At 35.1% G+C, this 24618-nt stretch overlaps 1 protein-coding gene across 1 annotated transcript in view; it reads left to right on the plus strand.

The window, feature by feature from the left end:
• ARHGAP32 (Rho GTPase activating protein 32) overlaps nucleotides 1-24618 on the plus strand; it is a 158254-nt gene that overhangs the window by 49232 nt on the left and 84404 nt on the right. Inside the window, exon 6 of the mRNA XM_081797347.1 lies at nucleotides 3640-3726. Coding sequence (XP_081653473.1) covers nucleotides 3640-3726 — 87 coding nt within the window. The remainder of the gene's footprint in view (nucleotides 1-3639; nucleotides 3727-24618) is intronic.

Below are 24618 nucleotides of genomic sequence, written 5' to 3' on the forward strand. Positions count from 1 at the left end.
CAAAACTTCATTTTTGCTTTTGTTTCACTAGCTTTTGGAGATGTATCTTGAAAGAAGTTGCTGTGGCCGATGTCAAAAAGGTTACTGCCTATGTTCTCCTCTAGGATTTTGATGGATTCCTGTCTCACACTGAGGTCTTTCATCCACTGGCTTTTAAAAGGTTTCAAAGAAACGCTCTACTTTTGGATAGCGGGGGAAACTTGTATTTTGACTTACCCATCTTTAAGTAAGCTGATTCTTCTTCTTGCCCAAATCTGCTGTTGATCCCTTTAGTGAATTTTTAGTTTTAGTTAGTATTTAGATCCCTTTAGTTAGAACTGTTAGTCATTCCCCAAATTTGTTTTTTGTTCCCTTTTTTACTTTATCTTCATTGATATTTTCATTTATTTATACATTGTTTTTCAGGTTTCCTTTAGTTTTCTTTGAGCTCTTTGAGTGTGTTTTATATAGTATATTTAAGATCTGTTAGGTCCTATATCTGGACTTCTCAGGGATCACTTCTTTTGGCTTATTATTATTTTTTCTTGTGAATGACCCATATGTTCCTGTTTTCTTTGTATATTTTGTTAGTTTTGTTGTTGTTGTTGCATACTGGGCATTTGGATATTATAATGTGATAACCACGGAAATCAGATTCTATCCCTTACCACAGGTTTGCTGTTTTTGATCCTAAAGGCTGCAGTCTGTGTTTTTAGTGACTTTTCCAGACTGTTTTTGAAAAGATTGTGTTCCATGTCCTATGTGCTCACTGACATTTCTTCTTTTACTTGTGTTCAGATAGTGTTTTGTTAGGGAATTCCTTGAATGCCAAGAACTAAAAATAAAAAATAAAATAAATAATAAGCCAGTCTTTGCACATTTCCTTTGTGTTGAGAGACTCATTCATCAGTTAACCAGGCTCTTTACAGCTAGCTCTGTCTTAGCCTGGAGAGTAGAGGTGAAAGCTTCGGAAATCCTTATGTCTTTTGTGCATGTGTCCTACCCTGAACATATTCATGGCTTTCTAAATGTCCCAGCATACACAGACACTTTTGAATGCTCTCATTTCCCAAGGAACCTCTCTCCTCAGCTCTTTCTCCTGGGCATTAAGCTGTCTATATTATGTCTTAGCTATAATCTTTTGCTTCAAGTAACTGAAGACTTTTAGTTCACTTTACAATATTTTAGCAATGCTGTTTTTTTAAAATCCCCAGGTGAAAAAGAGACGTGTACCTTGTGTCAACCCTTCATGTAACTGCCAGACAGATCAGAACAGACAGATACCTTAGTTTGTTAATGATGTCTCTGCTCCTTCCAGACGCAAGGAGGAAAGTCCTACAAGAGTACTGCTGAGATGGGGAGGGGTGGAGCAAGGTTGGGTAAAAATACCACAAAGGTTTCCTGCAAGTTACAAGTTGGTTTTTTCCTTGATTCATTGTTCTCATGGTGATTGTAAACTTTCTACTGTATTCTAGACTACTGAGAAATTTGGTTGTGAGCGTTTTTGCTTGTTTTTTCGTGTTTCTGTGAAGGGAATGGAGTTTGGAGTTGCCTACCCTGCCATTTTATTGACACCATTTGACCATCCTTCTTTTCTGTTAAGTCCTCCCCACCTATCTTTTTGCCTTTTTGGGAAGTTTCTTCTCCTCTTCCTCACTCTCCCCTCTGCCCTAGTTCTTTTTAGGAAGGTTGATTTTATTTCTAGTCTTTATTTCTTTTGTAGTTATGGCCATTTAAAAATTCTGTACTCTTCCTTGTGGTTTGGATGTTCAGGAGTTGTTACCCCCCCCGCCATTGAGGGGAACTGAAAATTGGTGAGATATCTTTTTGTGCTTTACTGCTGAGCTAACAGTTTTCTGAACTGAGGGAGAGCATGTGCTCTTTCTCTGTCTCTTCTTTGCTGCCTGGTTGCTAGTTCTCTTTGTTCTCCAGTCCTTTCCGTAATCTCCTGTGCCAATGGAGAGCTCTCTTCTGTCTACCCTACTGTGAACCTTGGTGTAGAGCTGCTTCTTACTCTTTGAAGTCCTGGGTTGCCTCCAGGGGTTTCTCCTGGCTTTTCTGTGCTACCTCCAGCCTTCAGTTGTTGAATATCTTGAATGCCTCAGAAGGAGCTCTCTGAGCTTTCTTGCCCTGCTCCCCATCTGCAGTGGTTAGCTGCAGTGTGCTCGGGGAGACGCTGCACACTTCACAGGTTCATCTCTTTCCATGCTCCTGCTCTTCCCCCAGCGTTTGGTGCACTGAGCCTGTAACCTGGGATCAGGTGGGCATGGTCTCTTTGCTACAGGTTTCCCTTGGAATTTTCCTTCATTACTCCAGTCCACATGCAGTCTTCAGGGTTTGGCTGGTTTCTCCTTACCCTGTCTAGTGCAGGTTCTTTATCCTTCTGCATCTTTACTAGGCTTCTGAGCATGTCCATGAGTCTCTTCTGTCTCATGAATGTCTTGTCACTTTCCCTTTTTAGTTCATTTAGGTTTTTTCTTACCCCTAATTCTTTTTTTAAAAGTATGATTTTGTAGTTAATCTGGCTTATTTTGGCTGGTGTGAGAATGATCATTATCTTGTGAATTTCTACTTAATACCAGAATGTTTTTAAAAATACTTCAGTGATACTGCTCTCAAAAATAGAGAATATGTATTTATCTTTTCTTTTGTATAATATTAACTATAATGATGGTTAACGTTAAGTAGTTATGAGTAGTAGTAGGCATCTTGGTGAACCCTTTAAATGCATTATCTCATTTGATACTCACAAACTTGAGAATAGGTATTGTTAATCATTTGCATTTTCCCAATGAGTGATTAAGTAGGTAGGTCAATATTATGCAGCTAGTTAGTGATACTTTTGAACTCAGGGCTGTCTGTCTGTAGGGCAGAGTTTGCAAATTCACCTCCCTAAGTGGGGCAGATATGTAATATAAATGCAAGAAGAGAGTAGTGCGTGAAAAAATAACAAAGCAAGCAGCATGATGGATGACAGTTACCATTCAGCTTAGATACTGGTGGCAAAGTCTTTTGGAGAATACATGCCTCATTTAAAGGGTTTGGTCACTTTTCAGTTCCAGCCAGTTGTTGCTATGTGAGAATATGGGTCCAATATTTCAGATTTTCTGACTTTTCAATAGAAGCCAGAAATCTGTATTTTTTATCTGAAATGACTCAGTTTCTAAATTATTGCTGCTGGTTCAGGTAAAAATAAAATAAAATCTGATGTGCAGATATACATGATAAGTCTGAAGTGATACATGTCTGCAGGCCCAGTCTGTTCCCTGGGAAGCCAGTTTCCAATCTCTGGAATAGAGCCTGAGCTTTCTTTCAACCACTTTGCTCCTGCTGTCTCCCAATGCCCACCTTACTGCCTTCCTTTCACATATGTGCTAAATAAATTAAGGAAGTGAGGACCTGCTCTTGAATGAATGTATTTTACTTACTGCTTTTATGCAGTTGTGCTACTTTAGATTGAAACTATGAAGACAGTACTTAGAAACATATTTTTAAAAACATCCTGAATTCTGTTTTATCTTCATAAGCAATAGAGTTCCATTGAAAGGCATATCTTAGAGTGAGTTGATGTGAGGGTCTTAAGTTTACTGAATGCCTAGTTTATTCTTACTCATTAATCATGACTTTCCCTCTCTTCTGCCCCCCCTTTTTTTGACATAGCTTTCACTTTCAGAAGAACAGAATGAAATAACGAAAAATGGCTGTGAATCTAAAGAGCTGGTCTACCTCGTGCACATTGCTTGTCAGGTAATTTTGTGGATGTGTAGATTCCTTTTAATGCATTTTTTATGGCATCTAATAGAATTCACAGAAAGATACTTGTATGATATTGAAATGAAATTGGACTATGTATGACCATTGTTTGGTATCCTTTAAAAGAGAGATAAATGTGTTCATACAAAATTACATGGAATGCACAGTTTAGTATTGTAACTTGCATATCTTCTGTCTGCATTTTAAGAAAGGTTTTAAGTCTTTAGGCATTTGTGGACAAATAACAGTGACTATGGTAACACAGATGTTTTGTTTTATTCTTTCTTCCAGTCATATTGGCTATTCTGCATGTACTCAGAATCGAAACAGTTAATAGAATCAGTCCTACAGATATTTAATTTACAAACTTAAATGAAAACTCTTCTTGTAAGAGTAAAGGAAATACATCTTTTATTGATGATAAGATTAAATGAATCAGCTACTGGTCACCTATTACAGTAAAAGAGCAAACGAAGTTTCAGTTGTCTCTGCCTGAGATGCTCACTTTTCTACCAGGCAGGAAGTTTCACTGTAGTGGATGTAGTGTGTGTATGTGTATGTTTTAGAAGGGGACTGTTTCTTGACTCTTAGTGTTAGAACTTTCGTGAGGATAATTACCATGACTTCTCTTAATGAGATTTGAAGTAGGTCATTTGTAGCATTGATTATGTCCTCCACCAAGTAAGTAGTTTAGTTCCTTTGCTTACTTCACTTTTATTAAGCCTTATGCCTAGTTTTGAATTCGTGATTGTGAAGTAACTGTTTTTGAGAAAAGCTTTTTTTTTGTGCAGAGTTTTTAGTTTTCTTTGGGAAAGAGTAAGATAGGGGCATTTATGGGTTTTTCCCCCCCCAAAAGTATTATTCTTGTACCTGAAGTTAAAAATTACATAATCTTGAAAAGTCTAATGCTTATCTCATGTGGGAAATACCTGAGTTCTTAGTGTTGGTGATTTTAAAGGAAACCTTTCAGAATTAAGTGCTTTTATTTATTGGTGTCAGAATATGAGATTGGAAATTGAATTTAGTTTGTATATAAATAAGATGGCCAAAGTTTCATATTGTTAATATATGTCTTATTGTGTATCATCTCAGTTCCTTTGAGGAAGTAGGCAGCTCTGAATCACTAAGTTTTGTGTCATGTTTCATAAAATGCTTCTTTTTCATGACTTTTTTTTTTCCTCCAAGATTTTATTTGTTTATTTGACAGAGAGAGGGAGAGAGAGAGAGCGCATAAGCAGGGGTAGTGGCAGACAGAGAGAGAGGGAGAAGCAGGCTTCCCACTGAGCAGGGAGCCCAATGCAGGACTCGATCCCAGGACCCTGGGATCATGACCTGAGCCGAAGGCAGACGCTTAACCGACTGAGCCACCCAGGTGCCCCATCGTGACTTAATTTTTAAGTGAAAATAACACATGTGTTTTGGTGAACCATTACTCATACATAAATACAAATCATATCTTCTTTATCTAGAGCACATGATTGGCATGTCAGTAATGAATTCATTAATCCCTCTATAACCTAACATCTTTTAGCATCTTTCCTTCTCACCATTAATTTCCATATGATCTGACAATGTAAATAGTTTTATTCTCATGAGCGAAACGTAATGTTACAAGCACCTGTGTTATTTTTTTTAAATGACCTTCAAAAGGTAAGCATGGTATTTTGGAACCATATGTCAGAATGTATAATCGTCACTTAATTATGCTTCCATGAATTAGTGACCTAGCTAGTTAGGCTATTTCCTGGTTGCAGGTATCTTGTCAATCTGCTTAAAAAATTTCAGACTACTCAGTGTACTATTCATTACACCAAAGTAGTAATTTACTGCAATGTAATAATGCCACTGCACTTCTCTGCAGTTCTGTAAGTGATCCTTGAGGCACCCCCATGGCTTACTTTCTGTATTCTTGCCAAATGTGTCAGCCATAAATCATATTAAATTGGAATCCTATATGTTTTTATAACTAATATTATATAGACTCATAATCAAGCCCTCTCATTTTGCCAATGAGGAAATTGAGACCTAAATTACTGATGTGGCCTTCCTAAGTTAAATGAAATCTTAGCAGGAACTGCTAAGAACTTCAGTTTCGTGATTGCCAGTTTTTCCTGCATCACACTATAATTCACAGTCTAGAACAGATTTAAGAGATTGCTTAGTCTTCAGATAAGATACGATCACCATTACATGTTGATATGTTTTCATATATTGCATATTTTTGCTAATTTCTAATTTTTAAAGTACACTCGAAATTCTTTTTATTTAACCCGCTCTTCTCTTGTTCTTTAATCTCAGAAAATGACCAATTCAACAACTGTGATTTTTTTTTTTTCCCACCTTTCTGGAGGTTCAGTAATACTGATTCTTTTAGGTCTTATCTTTGAAACTTTTAATTGTGCTTTTGCCTCTGCCCTTCAAGTTTTTGTTTCTTGTTAAATTGTGAATTTAGAAATGTAAACCATGTCTTTCATGCTGAAATGATCCAATTCAGTAGGCATTTTGATAATGTGTGTCTAGTATACAGATATTGTGACATGCAGTACAACATTTCATTCTTTTAACATAAACTGTGTGAGGTAAATAGTCTGTTTTTCATTTTACAGCTGATGAGTCTAAGACTCAAGAATGTTAATAACTTCCCCAAGGTCATAAAATTAAAGAGAAAGACCGGGATTTGAACCTCAGTCTAGTGTTTTTTTTTTTACCCTATTCTTCTGTCATTTTCTAATATGATTTATAGTTGATTAGCTACTCTGAAATCTGCAAGTATATCCTAATGTTAATAAAGAATTACAGAAATGTACTGAGAATGCAGTCAAGTTTCTTTGCATGACTTAAGTGGAGAGAGTCTAGACACCAATCATATGTACATATTTGAAGACAGATACATGTATCTTTTTTTTTCTGATTTAAAAGTATGGGTTTATAGGTTTTTAGGATAAAAATATGTTTAGAAATTTTGGAAAATATGGGAAATGGACAAAAAAGAAGAAAATTGCTACCCTGAGATTGCCTGTTTACATTTTTGCCTATTTTGGCTTTGTTTTACATAGTTGTATTTTATAATTGAATACAGGGATATATATATAATTTTACATAATTTTTATTTATAAAGCATTCCTCCATGTTATTATAATCTCTCTGTAAACATTAATTAGTTAATTAATTTACTATAGTTGACATACAGTATTATATTTAGTTGTAGGTGTACCAACATAGTGATTTGACATTTATGTACAAAATGATCACCATGATAAGTAAAGTTACCATCTGTTACTGTACATAGTTATTACAATATTATTGACCGTATTCTTTATGTTGTACTAAACATCCCTGTGACTTACTTATTTTATAACTGGATATTTGTACCTCTTAATCCCCTCCATTTATTTCTTGCATCCCCCATATGTCTCCCCTCTGGCAACCACCAGTTTGTTCTTTGTATTTATGAGTCTGCTTCTCTTTTGTTGTTTGTTTGTTTTGCTTTTTGGAGTCCACATAAAAATGAAATGTTAAGGTGTTTGTCTTTCTATGTCTGACTTATTTCACTTAGCGTAACACCCTTTAGGTCCATCTGTGTTGTCATAAATGGCAAGATTCCATTCTTTTTTAATGGCTGAGTAATATTCCATGTACCTATATTCCATAACTTCTTTTTATTCACTTATCTGTCAGTGGATACTTAGGTTGCTTCCATATCACATTTATTGTAAATGATGCTGCAGTGAACATAGTGGTGCATACAATATCTTTTTGAATTAGTGTTTTGTTTTATTTGGGTAAATAGCCAGATGAGGAATCGCTGCATCATATGGTATTTCTGTTTTTAAATTTTTGAGGAATTCCCCTACTATTTTTTATAGTGTTTCCACCAATTTACATGCCCACCAACAGTACATGAGGGATTCCTTTTCTCTATATCCTTGGCAACAATTGTTATTTGTCTTTTTGATACTATCCATTCTGATAGGTGGGAGTAACATCTCAATGTGGTTTTAATTTGCATTTCCCTGTGATCAGCAATGTTGAACATTTTTTCATGTGTCTCATGGCCATCTGTATGTCTTCTTTGGAAAAATGTTTATTCAGTTCCTGTGCCCATGCCCATTTTTTAAATGAGATTTTTTTTCTGTGTCTTGAGTTGTTTGAGTTCTTTATATATTTTAGATATTAGCCCCTTGTCTGATAGATCATTTACAAGTACCTTCTCCATTTTAGGAGGTTGCCTTTTCATTTTGTTTATGGTTTCCTTCTCTGGGCAAAAGCTTTTTAGTGTGCTGTAGTCTCAATTTTTTATATTTGTTTTTGTTGCCTTTGTCTGAGGAGACAGAGCCAAAAAAATATTGCTAAGACTGATGTCAAAGAGTTTATTGCCTGTGTTTTCTTTTAGAAGTTTTATGGTTTCAGGTCCTACATTTAGGTCTTGAATCCATTTTGAGTTTATTTTTGTATATGGTAAAAGGAGGTGGTCCAGTTTCATTCTTTTGCCTGTAGCTGTCCAGTTTTCCAAAAACCCATTTATGGAAGCAACTGTCTTTCCCCATTGTATATTTTTAGCTCCTTTGTCATTGATTAATTGACCATATAAGCATGGGTTTATTTCTGGGCTTTCTACTCTGTTCTGTTGACATATATGTCTCTTTTTGTGCCAGTACTATACTATTTTGATTACGATAGCTTCAAAGTGTAGTTTGAAATCTAGGAGCATGATACCTCCAGCTTTGTTCTTCCTCAAGGTTATTTTGGCTGGGTCTTTTGTGGTTGCATACAAATTTTAGAATTTTTTGTTCTAGTTCTCTGAAAAACACTATTGGTATTTTGATAGGGATTGCATTGAATCCATAGATTGCTTTGGGTAGTATGGACATTTAAACAGTATTAAATCTTCCAATCATGAGCATGGTGTATCTTTACATTTATTTATGTCATCTTTACTTTCTTTCATTGGTATCTTATAGTTTTCAGAGTATAGGTATTTCACCTCCTTGGTTAAATTTATGTCTAGGTATTTTATTATTTCTGATGCAATTGTAAATGGGATTGTTTTCTTAATTTCTCTTTCTGCTAGCTTGTTATTAGTATATAGAAATGAAACAGATTTCTTTATATTAATGTTGTATCTGAAACTTTACTGACTTCATTCATTATTTCTAATAGTTTTATCAGTGGAGTCTTTAGGGTTGTCTCTATATGCAAATAGTGACAGTTTGACTTCTTCCTTACCAAGTAACATTCTTTTTATTTCTTTTTCTTGTTTGATTGCTATTGTAAGGGCTTCCAGTACTTTGTTGAATAAAAGTGGTGAGACTGCGTTCTTGATATGTTCCTGATCTTAAAGGAACAGCCTTCAGGTTTTTACCATTGAGTATGATGTTATCTGTAGGAGTGTTGTATATGACCTTTATTATGTTGAGGTATGCTTCCTCTATTCCCACTTTATTGAGAGTTTTTTAATCATGAATGGATGTTAAATTTTATCAATTGCATTTTTTGCATCTATTGAAATGATCATATGATTTTTTATTCATTTTGTTAATGTGGTGTATCATTACTGATTGATTTGTGGCTACTGAACCATCTTTGCATCCCTGTCAAATCCCACTTGATTGTGGTATATGATCCTTATAATGTACTGTTGAATTTGGTTGTGTAATATTTTGTTGAGGAATTTTGCATTTACATTCATCAGGGATATTGGTCTGTAATTTTCTTTCTTCGTAGTGTCTTTGTCTGGTTTTGGTATCACAGTAATGCTAGCTTCATAGAATGAATTTGGAAGCATTCCTTCATCTTCCATTTTTTGAAACATGTTGAGAAGGCTAGGTATTCCGTCTTCTTTACATTTTTTTTTTTTTTTTCAAATTAATCCATGAAGCCATCTGGCCCTGGACTTCTGTTTGTTGGAAGTTTTTTCATTACTGATTGAATTTCATTACTAGTAATTGGTCTGTTCAGATATTGATTCTTCTTGATTAATTGTTAGAATAATTTATGTTTCTAGGAATTTATCCATTTTTTGTAGTTTGTCTAATTTGTTGATGTGTAATTGTAGTAGTCTAATAATATTTTGTATTTCTGGGGTAAGTTGTAACTTCTCTTCTTTCATTTCTGATTTTATTTACTTGACTCTCCTCTTTTTTTTTTTTTTTTTTTGATTAGTCTGCTTAAAGTTTTGTTTTGTTTTGTTTTTGTTTTATTTTTTAAGTAATTTCTACACCCAGAGTGGAGCTCAAACTTACAACCCCGAGATCAGGAGTTACAGGCTCCACCAACTGAACCAGTCAGGCATCTCTGGCTAAAAGTTTATGAATTTTGTTTATCTTTTCAAGGAACCAACTCTTAGTTTCATTGATCTTTTCTAATGTTTTTAGTTTTTATTTCATTTATCTGCTCTGATGTTTATTATTTTCTGTCTTCTAACTTTGGTTTTGTTTTATTTTTCTTTTTCCAATTTCTATAGGAGTAAGTTTGAATTGTTTGAGATTTTTCTTGTTTCTATAAAGATTTTATTTATTTATTTGAGAGAGGGAGACAGAGATAGCCATAGAGATAGCAAGAGAGAGCACAAGTGGGGAGGAGAGGGAGAAGCAGGCTCCCTGCTGGGCAGGGAGCCCAACTTGGGGCTTGATCATGACCTGAGCCAAAGGCAGACACTTAATCGACTGAGCCACCCAGGGGCCCTGAGATTTTTCTTGTTTCTTGAGGTAGGCCTGTATTGTTCTAAACTTCCCTCTTAGAACTGCTTTTGCTATTCCCTTAAGATTTTGAACAGTTGTGTTTCCATTTTCATTTTTCTCCAGGTATTTTTTTCACTTCTTCTTTGATTTCTTCATTGATCAGTTGGTTATTTAGGCTCCAAATGATTGTGTTTTTTCTAATTTTTGCCTTGGAATTGATTTCTAGTTCCATACTATTGTGATGGGAAAAGGTTCTTGATATGATTTCAGTCTTTTAACATTTATTTTAGACTTGTTTTATGGCCTAACATGTGATATGTTCTGGAAAATGTTCCATGTGCACTTGAAAAGAATGTGTATTGTGCTGTTTTGGTAATGTTCTGTATATATGTATGTCAAGTCCGTCTGGTCTGATGTGTTGTTTAAGGTCACTGTTTCCTTATTGATTTTCTGTCTAGACACCGTATATATCGATGTAAATGGGGTGTTAATGTTCCCTACTGTTACTGTCAGTTTCTTGCTTTCTGTCTGCTATTTACAGTTGTTACATTATCTTGTTGGATTGATCTCAATCATTATATAATATTAGCCTCTTTTTGTATCTTGTCATAGTCTTTGTTTTAAAGTATTTTATCTGATACAAGTATTGCTATGCCAGCTTTCTTTTTGCTACATTTGCATGAAGTATTATTTTTCATCTTTTCATTTTCAGTCTGTATGTGTCTATACGTCTGAAATGAATCTCCTGTAGGCAGTATATAGATGGGTCTTACATTTTTATCCATTTAGTTAGCTATTGTCTTTTAACTGCAGCATTTAGTCCATTTACATTTAAAGCAGTTGTGGATGGTTTTGTACTCATTGCCATTTTGTTAATTGTTTTCTAATTGTTTTGTATTTTTTCTCTTATTCTCTTACCTTTTAACTTGACTTCTTTAATGTTATGTTTGGATTCCTTTCTATTTATTTTTAATGTATCTATTATAGATTTTTGTTTTGTCGTCAACATGTAGTTCATATGTAACACCCTTTGTATATAGCAGTCTGTTTTAACTTGTTGGTCCCTTAGGTTGAAACACATTCTAAAAGTCTTACATTTTTACTCCCCACCCCCTTATTTTATGTATTTGACTTCATATTTTACACCTTTTTATTTAGTGTATCCCTTTACTAATTACTGTAGATATTGTTGATTTTACTACATTTATCTTTTAACCTTCATACCAGCTTTATAAGTGATCAATCCACCATCTTTTTAAATGTTAGCTTTTACCAGTGAAATTTTTCTTTCATAATTTTCTTACTTTTAGTTATGGCCCTTTCCTTTATGCTTAAAGAAATCCTTTCAACATTTCTTGTAATGCCAGTTTAGCAGTGAACTTTTTAAAATTTTGCTTGTGTGGGAAACTCCTTATATCTCCTTCAGTTCTGAATGAAAACTTTGCTGGTGTAGACTGTTCTTGGTTGTAGGTTTTTTCCTTTCAGCAGTTTGAATATATCATGTCACTTCCTCTGGCCTGAAAACTTGCTGCTGAAAAATCAGCTGATAGTCTTATGGGTGGTCTCTATACTCATTACTGGCTTTTCTCTTGTTGCTTTTAAGATTCTCTCTTTATCTTTAATTTTTGACATTTAAATTCTTAATATATCTTAGTATGGTTCTTTTTGGGTTCATCTTGTTTGGGACTTCCATTACTTCCTGGACTTGGATGTCTGTTTCCTTTCTCAGGTTGGGGAAGTCTTCAGAGGCTCCTTAAGTGGAAACCTCAAGGGCGCCTGGGTGGCTCAGTTGGTTAGGCGACTGCCTTCGGCTCAGGTCATGATCCTGGAGTCCCCGGATCGAGTCCCGCATCAGACTCCCTGCTCAGCGGGGAGTCTGCTTCTCCCTCTGACCCTCCCCCCTCTCATGTGCTCTTTCTCTCTCATTCTCTCTCTCAAATAAATAAATAAAATCTTTAAAAAAAAAAAAAAGTGGAAACCTCAAATCAAGAGCCTCTGTGGGAGATAGTCCAGGCCAACTGGTTACAATCCCACATCATTATATAGTCTGAGTGATAGTTACAATATTAAAAGCTGGTATAGCATGGGCCCAAAGCAAGTGGAACAGATACCTGTCATACAGATCTCACTTAGCAACATTGCTGTGTCTCAGGTGAATATTAACTGTTTTTAAAGTGACTCAGAGGGGCGCCTGAGTGGCTCATTTAGTTAAGCATCTGCCTTTGGCTCAGGTCATGATCTCGGAGTCCTCGGATCAAGCCCCGCATTGGGCTCCCTGCTCAGTGGGGAGTCTGCTTCTCCCTCTGCCTCTCCCCCTGCTTGTGCTCCCTCTCTCTCTCAAATAAATAAAATATTTTTTAAAAAGTGACTCAGATGCCTCGGAAAATAGATCTTTCATGCCTTGCCCAAGCCCCCAGTGCCCTTCCTTTCATACTAATCATGATTTAGAATAAGTTGTCTTAACCAAATAGGCATATTATTTTTCAAATGTTCCTTCCATTATTTTTCATTCTGTTCTTTAAGTATACAAACTGAAAAAAAGTGTTATGTAGAACAAACAGATTGGCTGGTATGGATGAAAAAACACTCTTGTGTCATGATATTGATCTGAATGGTAATATATCTTTTCTGAAAATCATACTAATTTTTCCTCTGCCTATTCCTTACTTTTCAGAAAACATAATGTGTTTAGTTTGAATTTAATGAATATTAATAATAATTCTTGGAAATCTGGTCACATGTCAAAGAAGATACTAGAAAAACTTTTACTGTCTCAAGTGTTGAACATTCAGTAATTTTAAAAAGTCCAAAAAGAGATAAACCCTCATACTAATTGAGGCCCGTTACTTAGAATAAATCATTTATAAGTATAATGTCAATGGTAATGAGTCTCCATGCCACTCAGTATTCTATTGTTTTATTCTTTAGCATGTAAGCAAACATCAGGTTTTAAGTGTTGATTTTTTAAAATGGCAAATTTAAACCTAGCTGTTACAAGAACTTATTCTAACATGTGTCCTAATGAAAATTCTTTATGATCTTTCCTTTCTGTAAGTATAGTTTTGTTAGTGTAAGAAATTGCTGCTTAACAAAATACTTACTATTTTTTTGTTTCATTGTAAGCTTTAGACCAGTTAAAATGAATGGTTTTGTTGTATTTGGATTGTATGAACTACCTTTGTATTTTTAACAAGGATTCATCATTATATAATAGTTTATTTTTTCTGAGGATCAAATTTTTCATAAATATTTACAGTACTCTGAAAGCTCCTTTATCTCCTGGTAGGTGGGGTAAACAGTTGGTTTTAGGGGAATGCTTTCCTGCTTCAAAAGATCTCCTGCTTGAAATTCCACCATCAGAAATGCATTCCTTGGTATTAAGTATCTCCTCCACTTAGTCCACTTACAAAATGCTGTTATTAAGGGGTGGGGTCAACTGTTCACATTTGTAGAGCATCTGTGTATGAACAAAATATATAGATAGATTGTTAAACATCCAAACCTTGTAAATCTTTTGTGAAATATGTTACTATTTTCATTTTATAGGTGAGTAAACTGTTGCTGATGGGTGTTAAGTAACTTATGTAAAGTCCTATATCTAGGATAAGGCCCCGCTAAGATTAAATCAGTTCATTCTCTTTTCCGATCATCATATCATTAAAGAGAGAATTTATTCGGGGCGCCTGGGTGGCTCAGTCGTTAAGCGTCTGCCTTCGGCTCACGTCATGATCCCAGGGTCCTGGGATCGAGCCCCGCATCGGGCTCCCTGCTCAGCGGGAAGCCTGCTTCTCCCTCTCCCACTCCCCCTGCTTGTGTTCCCTCTCTCGCTGTATCTCTCTCTGTCAAATAAATAAAATCTTAAAAAAAAAAAAAAAAAGAGAGAATTTATTCTTTTTCAGTTATCTTTTCCATGATAAAGGGACTTCCAAGGACATGCGTGAGGACTATTTTTCTTAGAAAGAACAGCAAATATATCTAGAATTTGTCTTTTTCCATCTCTGTTATTACCAAACTAGCCCAAGGTGCTGTATCTTGTTAGGATGTTGTGATTAGCATTTGTGTTTGCATCCTGTAATCAATGAGAACCATTTAAACTGCTAGAGTGATATAAAATGTAAATTGAAAATTGTTATCTTCATGGTTAACACTCTTCAATAGATATTCACTTTATTTAGAACTGAACCCAAAATGCTAACTAAGGCCTGTGAGGGTCCCACCTGATCAGACCTTGCCTACCTCTTCTGCATCATGTCATGACAATCTGCTCATTCCTTTGTTCTGGTCATGCTAGCTTTCATTCAGTTTTTAAAAGACTAAGTTCTTTCCTACTACTAAGTATTGAACACTGCTCAGCTTGTAACTCTGTTCACACTGTGCACTTGCTGTGTCTGGTGCCTTCTCAGTATTCAGGATAGAGTTTAGATACCACCTCCTCAGAAGGGCTTTTCCTGACTACCTTCCTTGAGTAGGTTTTTGTTTAATCTCTTCACAGAACGAAGTTAGAATTATTTTACTTATGCATTTATTTACTTTAAAAAGTATTTGTTCAAAAAGATATATGCACTTCTATGTTTATTACAGCATTATTTACAATAGTCAAGATATGGCATCAACCCTAAGTAGCCATTAATAGATGAATAGGTAAAGTTATGGTGTATATATACACAATGGACTATTATTCACCCATAAAAAAGGAGATCTTGCTACTTGTGACAACATGGATGGGACCTAGAGGGTATTATGCTAAGTGAAATAAGTCACACAGAGAAAGACAAATACCATATGGCTTCACTTATAGGTGGAATCTAAAAAGCAAAACAAACAGAACAGAAATAGACTCATAAATACAGAGAACAAACTGGTGTTTGACAGAGGGGAGGTGGTTGGCGAGATGGGCAAAATAGGTGAAGGGAGGTGGTACATACTTCCAGTTATAAAATAAATAAATATGGAGTGTGATAACATTGCATGATGACAAATGGTAACTACACTTACTGTGGTGAGCATTTTGTAATGTGTACAGAATTGTTGAAGCACTGTGTTGTGCCCCTGAAATTAGTATAACATTGCATTTCAACAATACTTCAGTAACATGTATTTTTCTCACTAGAAATAAATTCTCAGAAGTCGGGGATTTGATGGTTCTCTGTTGCATCTCTAATGCTTACTCCAGTTCTTGTACTATGTAGGTCCTCAGTAATGAGAGAAGAACAAATTTTTGTCTTAGAAATTTGATCCTAGGTACATTAGAGATTTCTTTTTCTCTCATCCTTCTTTTTCAGCCATATCAAGAATTGTTGATATTTTGTTACTGGTTGGATAGCAAAAATTACTTGATAGTAATAATTATTAAGGTTAGAAGTTGGCAGTAAATTAAAATTTAAGCAGATATACATAAGGAGTTTTTGTATTGTTTCTGTTTTGTTATTTATAAAATAAGTGAATTTCTGAAATATTCTGATCGTATAGTTGATTCTTGAAAAACATTGGTCTGAGTAGCATGGTTCCACTTACACATAGATTTTTTTTTTTTTATAAATACAGTATATTACTGGAAATGTATCTTCTCTTCCTTATGATTTTCTTAACACTTTTTTCTTCTACCTTATTTAAAAAAAGAATATAGTACATAATATAACATGAAATATGCGTATTGACTGTTCATGTTATTGGCACAGCTTCAGTTGAGTAGGCTGTTAGAAGTTATGTTTTGGAGGAGCAAAACTTACATGTGGATTTTTGTGTACTGAGGTCAGTGCCCCTTACCCCCATGTTGTTCAAGGGTCAGTTGTATTTTATTCAGTTTATTTGGAAATTTGATGATTAAAGCTGTTTTTTTACATATGAAATTTAAAGTTCTTTCATATCTGCTAAAATGGGAGGTATTTTACTATTTTTAGAATTTTCTCAGTGAATTTAACAGTTTTAGATGATTTGCAAATTATATTGAGGTTTTCATTTTGTGAATGATACTCTGTTTAAAAGAACAGACTTTTGCTGGCACAAGAACATTTTTAAAAAATTGAAAGAAATCAGTTCACTGATGTATAAGGAAATGAATTTTGAAATCCAATCCCCCCACCCAAACTTACTTTTTTAGGCTCTTTTGCATTTTTGTGGTTGGTTGTTGATCTTTATTTCCTTGAGTAATACTGCTTAGAGGAATGGAAACATGATTAGTTTTTAAAAATTAGTATATTTTTTAGAAGTTTTAGACTCACAGCGAACTTTAGTGAAAAGTACAAGGTTCCTGTATACCTCTTATCCCCACATATGCTCAACCTTGTTCACTATGGACGTCTTTCCCCAACATGGTACCTTTGTTGCAATTGATGCTACATTCCTTCGTCAGCGAGGGTTTAGTCATGGTGTTGTACATTCTGTGGGTTTGGACAAATTTATAATTATATGTACCCACTGTTATGGCATCATACATAACAGTTTCACTGCCCTAAAAATTCTCTGTGCTGTATTTATCTTTCACTTCTCCCTAGCCAGTGGCAACCACAGATATTTTTACTGTCTGTAGTTTTGCCTTTTTCAAAATGTCATATAGTTTGAATTATTACAGTATGTAGCCTTTCCAGCTTGGCTTCTTTCACTTAGTAATACACATTTAAGTTTCCTCCATGTCTTCTCATGGCTTCTTTCTTCTTAGTGCTGCATAATATTCCTTTGTTTGGATGTACCACAGTTTACATATCCATTCACCAGCTGAAGGACATCTTGGTTGCTTCTAAATTTCAGCAATTATGAATAAAGTTGCTATAAACATTCACGTGCAGGCTTTTGTGTGGACATAACTTTTAGCTTATCTGGATAAACACCAAGGAGTCCCAATTGCTGGAACCTATGGTAAGGTATGTTTAGTTTTATAAGAAACTGACAAACTGTCTTCCAAGGTGGGTTTGCCATTTTGTATTCCTACTAGCAGTGAAAAGAAATTTCCTGTTGCTTCACATCTTTGTCAGCATTTGGTTTTACCAATTCTGGATTTTTGCCATTCTAATAGGTGTGTAGTAGTATCTCATTTTAGTTTGCATTTCATATGATATGATAACATATATGATACGGAGCATCTTTTCATATACTTATTTATCATTTGCATATCTTTTTGATGAGGTGTCTGTTAAGGTCTTTGGACCATTTTTAAATCAGTTGTTTTCTTATTGTTGATTTTTTTAAAAGATTTTTTTTATTTTTATTTATTTGACAGAGAGAGACACTGTGATAGAGGGAACACAAGCAGAGGGAGTGGGAGAGGTAGAAGTAGGCCTCCTGCTGAGCAGGGAACCTGACACGGGGCTTGATCCCAGGACACTGGGATCATGACCTGAGCTGAAGTCAGATGCTTAAAGACTGAGCCACCCAGGCACCCCTTATTATTGATTTTTAAGAGTTCTTGGTATATTTTGGATAATAGTCCTTTATCAGATATATCTTTTGTCAGTTTTTTCACTCAAGTCTATTACTTGTCTTTTCATTTTCTTGATAGTGTCTTGACACAGCAGAAAATTTTAATTTCAGTGTAGGTCAGCTCAACAATTCTTTCTTTCTTTTTTTTTTTTTTTTAAGATTTTATTTATTTATTTGACAGAGAGAGAGAGCAAGAGCAGGAACACAAGCAGGGGGAGTGGGAGAGGGAGAAGCAGGCTTCCCGCAGAGCAGGGAGCCTGATGTGGGACTTGATCCTAGGACCCTGGGATCATGACCTGAGCCGAAGACAGATGCTTAATGACTGAGCCACCCAGGCACGCCTCATCAATTCTTTCTTTCATGGATTGTGCCTCTAGTGTTGTATCTAAAAAAGTCCATCATCAAACCCAGGATCATCTCTGTTTTCTCCTATGTCATTTTCTGAGCTTTATCATTTTGCATTTTACATTAAGACCTGTGATCCATTTTGAGTGATTTTGTGAAAGCTATAAGGCCTATGTATAGATTTATATTTTTGCCTGTGGATTTTGCCAGTTTTTCCAATACTGTTTTTTGAAAACACTATCTTTTTATCCATTGTGTTGCCTTTTCTCTTTTGTCAAAGGTTGGTTGACAATATTTAGGTAAGTCTATTTCTGGGCTCTCTATTCTGTTACATTGGTGTATTTGTCGATTTTTTTTTTTTTTGCTAGAACCACACCATTTTGATTATTGTAGCTTTATGATAAGTCTTGAAGTCAGTGTCATTCTTCCAACTTTGTTCTTCTCTGTCAATGTTGTGTTACCTATTCTGGGTCTTTTGCCTCTCTGTATAAACTTTAGAAACAGTTTGTTGATAATGACAAAAATAACTTGCTTTGGTTTTGATTGGCATAGCACTGTGAATCTAGATCAAGTTGGGAAGAATTGACATCTTGACAATATTGAGTTTTCCTATCCCTGAACATGGTATGTCTCTCAAATTTTTTAGTCCTTTGTCTACTTCTACCAGAGTCTTGTAGTTTTCCTCATATAGATCTTGTACATAGTTTTTTAGACTTATACTTAATTACTTCTTTTTTGGGAGGTTGCTGATATAAATGCTATTGTGTTTTTAATTTCAAATTGAACTTATTCATTGTTGGCACCTAGGAAAGCAGTTGACTTTTGTATATTAACTTTGTATTCTGCTATTTTGGTATAATCACTTCATAGTTCCAGAAGGATTTTAGATAATTATTTGTAATGTATACCTAGATGATCATGTCATCTGTGTACAAAGGCTGTTTAATTTGTTCCTTCCCCATTTGTATATCTTTTATTTCCTTTTCTTGCCTTAATGCATTAGCTATAAATTCCAGTACAGTGTTGAAAAGCAGTGGGGAGGGGTGCCTGGGTGGCTCAGTCCTTAAGCATCCGCCTTCAACTCAGGTCATGATCCCAGGGTCCTGGGATCGAGCCCTGTATTGGGCTCCCTGCTCAGCGGGAAGCCTGCTTCTCCCTCTCCCATGCCCCCTGCTTGTGTTCCCTCTCTCACTGTGTGTCTCTCTGTCAAATAAATAAATAAAATCTTTAAAAAAAGAAGAAAAGCAGTGGAGAGAGGGGACATCCTTGCCTTGTTCCTGATCTTATTTGGAAAGCTTCAAGTTTCTCACTATTACATATGATACTCGCTGTAGTTTTATAGACATTCTTTATCAAGTTGAGGAAATATCCCACTAATCTTAGTTTACTGAGAATTTTTATCATGAATGAGTGCTGGATGTTGGCAAATGCTCTTTGGACATCTGTCAATGTGATCATGTGATTTTACTTCTTTAGCTTATTGATGTGATTAATTTCATTAACTAATTTTGAATGTTGAACCAGTTTTGCATGCATGCCTGGGATAGATTCTACTTGGTTGTAGTATATAATTATTTTCCATGTTGTTGGATTCGATTAGCTAATAATGTTGTTGATTTTTTCATCAGTATTCTCGAGAGATAGTGTTCTGTAGTTTTCCTTTTTTGTAATGTCTTTGTTTTGTTTTGGTAGTAGGGTAATTCTAGCCTCATAGAATGAATTGGGAAGTAGTCCCTCTGTTTCAATCTTTTGAAAGAGATTATAGAGAATTGGTATAATTTCTTTCTTAAATATTTGGTATAGTTCAAACATTGTGAACCAATCTTGGCTTGGTGCTTTCTCTTTTGGAAGTTTATTAATTAGTGATTCAATATTTTAAATAGATATAGGTCTTATTCAGATTATCCATTTCTTTTTGTGTAAGTTTTGGCAGATTGTGTCTTTTGAGGACCTGGGTCAGTTTCATCTAGGTTATCAAATACGTGAGCATAGAGTTATTTATAGTATTTATTATCCTTTTAATGTTCATATGATCTGTTGTGGTGTTCTCTCTTTCATTTCTGATATTAGTAATTTGTGTTTTCTCTTCTTTTTGTTTTACTTAGCCTGCCTAGGGGTTTATTGATTTTATTGATCTTACCAAGGAATCATCTTTTGGTTTTGTTAATTTTCTCTATTGATTTCCTGTTTTAAAGTTCATTGATTTCTACTATCATTTTTTTATTTCTTCTGTTTACTTCATTTAAATTTTCTCTTTTTTAAAGATAGAATTGTATATAATTGAGTTTAGCTCTTTCTTCTTTTCTAGACTTCTAGGTCTCTCCAATTCTGGGGAGAGCAGTTTGCCCTGTGACCTCATTTCTCTCACAGATCTATGAAGAGTTACTGATTTTTCAGTTTGTTACTTGTTAGGACAGAGTGGTGATCTCTAAGCTCCTTATATATTGGAAAAGAAATTGGAAGTCTGATTATTACTTTTAACCTGACAGACAAGATCATTTCTGAAATGTGACTGAATCACAATGTGTTTTCATTGGCCTTCTTACTTTTATGTGGTACTTGATAAGAGAGAGCCAGAGGAACTAACAAGTTGAACTTGCAGAACAAATGTAAAGCACAATACAATGTATTTCAATGCCTCTTTTAAAAATATATTTTGAATACTTATATAGGAAGAAGTCCTAAGTAAGAAAGGCCTTCCAACTTCTTTTTTACTTCTTTTAAGCAAAAAAATTAATATCTTAGTGTAATAAGCCATTTAATGTATCACTTCAGAATTCATTCAAGGAAATTTCTTGACTAAGAAACTATTTGAATAAATGTGTTACAGCTCTCAAAGGGCTAATAGTTACATCAAATAGTTTTGCTAGACATGCAGTATAATACGTTTTGTTAAGTTTGCTAAAGGCTATGTAGCAGTATACAACATATTTTAGTAGAAAGATTGGCAAAGATGTGAATAGATAATTCTTTTAAGATTGATTTTTTCAGTATTAGGGAAGATGCAGCAAAATAGGCACAAACACTAAAAATTGGTACAACCTTTCCATTTTTAGAAATTGCGTGTGTGTATTTTAACTTTTTATTTAAAAATAAGTTTAGTCTTATAGAAAATTTGCAAAAATACCATAGAGAAATCCAATATATCCTTGCACTTAGGTTTGGCTGATGTCACATTTTTAAGGAATTTATTCTAAAGAAGTGTAAGACTTTGGAACATAGACTTAAATACAGATGTGTTATTACAATCTTGTTTTCAATTATTGTACTGTAATCTGGGAACTTTCCAAGTCTATCAGTTTGCACGTTTCAACAGCTTTTCCAAAATTAGTCTTGTGAAGGTATTGTTCTAGTGTCAGTGCATGTTAACGGTTTCAGCCAAACTAATATTTGCCTGTTATATGACAAGTATGTGGCTAACATAGCATTCAAAAGGTATTTTTGTGACAGGCAGCTATACCAGTGAGAAAAATATCAGTAGAGATAACCAGTGTTTAATGAATGATTGGCAGGCAGTGTGCTCAGTGACTTATGTGCGTTATTTGATTTAACCTTCCAACAACCCCAGGTACCATTAACTTTCTGATTTTACAGATAAATAAACTGAGATTTAGAAGAGTTACCTAAAGTCACATCCTAGCAAGTAGCGCACAGTAGTCTGCATTTATATCCTGCTTTACTGATTACCACTCTCCTCATTCTTTTCTCTCTTCTCTCTTTCCTGTGTTTCACAATCTTATAGGTCTAGAAATCTGTTTTGTATGCCAAGGAAAAGGTGATATTCCAGGTACCAAATGTTACCTTATGTCTTAGTTTGGGGTGCCTTCACAAAGTATCATAGACCGGGTACCTTATAAACAATAGAAGTTTATTTCTCACAGTTCTGGAAGCTGGAAGTCAGAGATCAGGAGGTCAGAATGGCAAAGTTCTGGTGAGAGCCACTTTTCAGATTGCAAACAGATGACTTCTTGTAATCTCATATGGCAGAGAGTAGAGAAGGAGAAGCAAGCTCTTTTATGACTCCTCTAAGGGTACTAATCCCATTCATGAGGGCTCTACCCTCCTGACCTTATCTTATCCTGATTATTTCCCAAAGGCTCCACTTCTTAAAGCCATCATATCGGAGGGTTGGGTTTCTACATAGGAGTTTTGGGGAGACACAAGCAGTTAGTCCCTAACGTCTTACAATCATTTCAGAATATTCGTCATTTAGTAAGGAATGCTTAATGAAAAATGATTGAAAGCAGAGCCAATTTCTGCTCTAAAAGCACCGGGTACCAACAAGTACAGTACTACATTTTCTCTTATATTGACCATTTTGCTTAGTCTCTTGGCTCAACAAGAGTAATAAATGTGAATGTACCAGGTTGTCAAGTTACTTCACTCCTTACCTCCAATATAGTGGAATGATTATACACATATTTAGAGTTGATCCTGATTAACTGCTTCACCTTTGTACTAGTGACTTAAAATGCTGATGCTACATTTTCTTCTGAAAGAAAACAGTAAAACAAAACAAAAATAAAATGTTACTAAGATATATGAATTATTTTTAAATAATGATATTAAAATAAAATGAAATAATGATATTAAATTTAAGATTTACTTTCTAAAACTAAAGCTGGTAATTCAGCCATATGGGAGAATAACCTGTGACCTCTAAAGATGCGTTACCTTCCCTGGTTGAAACCCTGATGTACTTAAAAGTAATCAATAATAGTGGTTTTTTTTTTCTTTTTTTTAAAGATTTTATTTATTCATTTGAGACACAGAGATACAGAGAGAGAGAGAGAGAGAGAGCACGGGCAGGGGGAGAGGCAGAGGAAGAGGGAGAAGCAGGCTTCCCGCTGAGCCAGGAGCCCAATGTGGGGCTTGATCCAGGACCCCGGGATCAGGGCCTGAGCCAAAGGCAGATGCCCAACCATCTGAGCCACCCAGGAACCCCAATAATAGTGTTCTTGTTTCTTTTGAGTTTCTGAGCTTTTGGTGACCAGTCATTTGTTCTGCTATATACCATGGAGTTTTGTTTACTAAACTAATGTTTAGTCAGGTTAATTTGTTTACTGTTACTAATTTTAGTATGTTTGGCCCAGAACAAGTTCTCTAAATCAATAAAGAATAGAAATAACCAGCATGTACTGAGACATTTCTGTTATCTGGTACTCTACTAATCACTTTACATTAATTTACTTAATTAAATTCTTAAATAGCCAGGATTCACAATGGGGACATTCTGATCCTAACATCAATTTCTTAGCTGTTTCTTTATTTCAAGAGGTAAATCTGTATATTTTTAGAATCTGTGCAGGTAATGTAAATAAGGTAAATAGCTTGGTGTGGTAATTACTTGGTCAAATTAGACTTTGCAGTGCTGTACCTAAAGTATTCATATACATTTATTTATTTATTTTTTAAATGGTTGGTGTTTTATTTTTTTAAGATTTTATTTATTTATTTGACAGAGAGAGAGAGACAGTGCAAGAGGGAACACAGGCAGGGGGAGTGGGAGAGGGAGAAGCAGGTTTCCCGTGGAGCAGGGAGCGCGATGCGGGGCTCGATCCCAGGGTGTGATCATGACCTGAGCCAAAGACAGACGCTTAACGACTGAGCCACCCAGGCGCCCCCATATACATTTTTTTAAAAGCACTGTAGGCCAAACCCAAATCAGAAGATAGAGTGGATAAATTTAAAATACCATGGATTGTGGCCGTAAAGCCTTCTTGTCCAGATGATAATTTAAATTATTTTTATTTGACATGTATTTTAATTTCTATTCTCTCACATACCTATCTGAGATTTTGAGTGAATTACTTAATTTGTGATTAGATCCATAGAGAAGGAAATAAAATCTTGTTATTTGTTTTGGACAATGCACTGTATACCTGCATGTATAGTAAAGGTATAAAATGCATCTATGCATGGTAACAGTGCATATCAACTCCTGTCCTCACCTTTAGAAGAGGAACACAAAAGAGTGGGCTTTGTATCTATAATAATTGGTTCTTTTAAAAAACATCCAGAGCGGGGCGCCTGGGTGGCTCAGTCGTTAAGCGTCTGCCTTCGGCTCAGGTCATGATCCCAGGGTCCTGGGATCGAGCCCCGCATCGGGCTCCCTGCTCAGCGGGAAGCCTGCTTCTCCCTCTCCCACTCCCTCTGCTTGTGTTCCCTCTCTCGCTGTGTCTCTCTGTCAAATAAATAAAATCTTTAAAAAAAAACAAAACAAAACATCCAGAGCTTTGAAACAAAAAAGTCAACATCTGTTTAATCTCTGTGATAGAGACATAAGTATGTGATAAATTATTTTGTGTACTTTTCTGATATTTGAAGTGTTCCATAAAAATGTGTGTATACGAAAGAGAAAATAATTGCAACTATATGCTGTTTTTCTTTTATTTTTCTGCTTTTGTTGTTTATTTTCATTTTTTAATTTTTGTCATCCAAAGGA

The sequence above is a fragment of the Leptonychotes weddellii genome, chromosome 11, assembly GCF_054177405.1.
Source record: "Leptonychotes weddellii isolate Sample4059 chromosome 11, ASM5417740v2, whole genome shotgun sequence".
NCBI classification, from domain to species: Eukaryota; Metazoa; Chordata; class Mammalia; order Carnivora; family Phocidae; genus Leptonychotes; species Leptonychotes weddellii.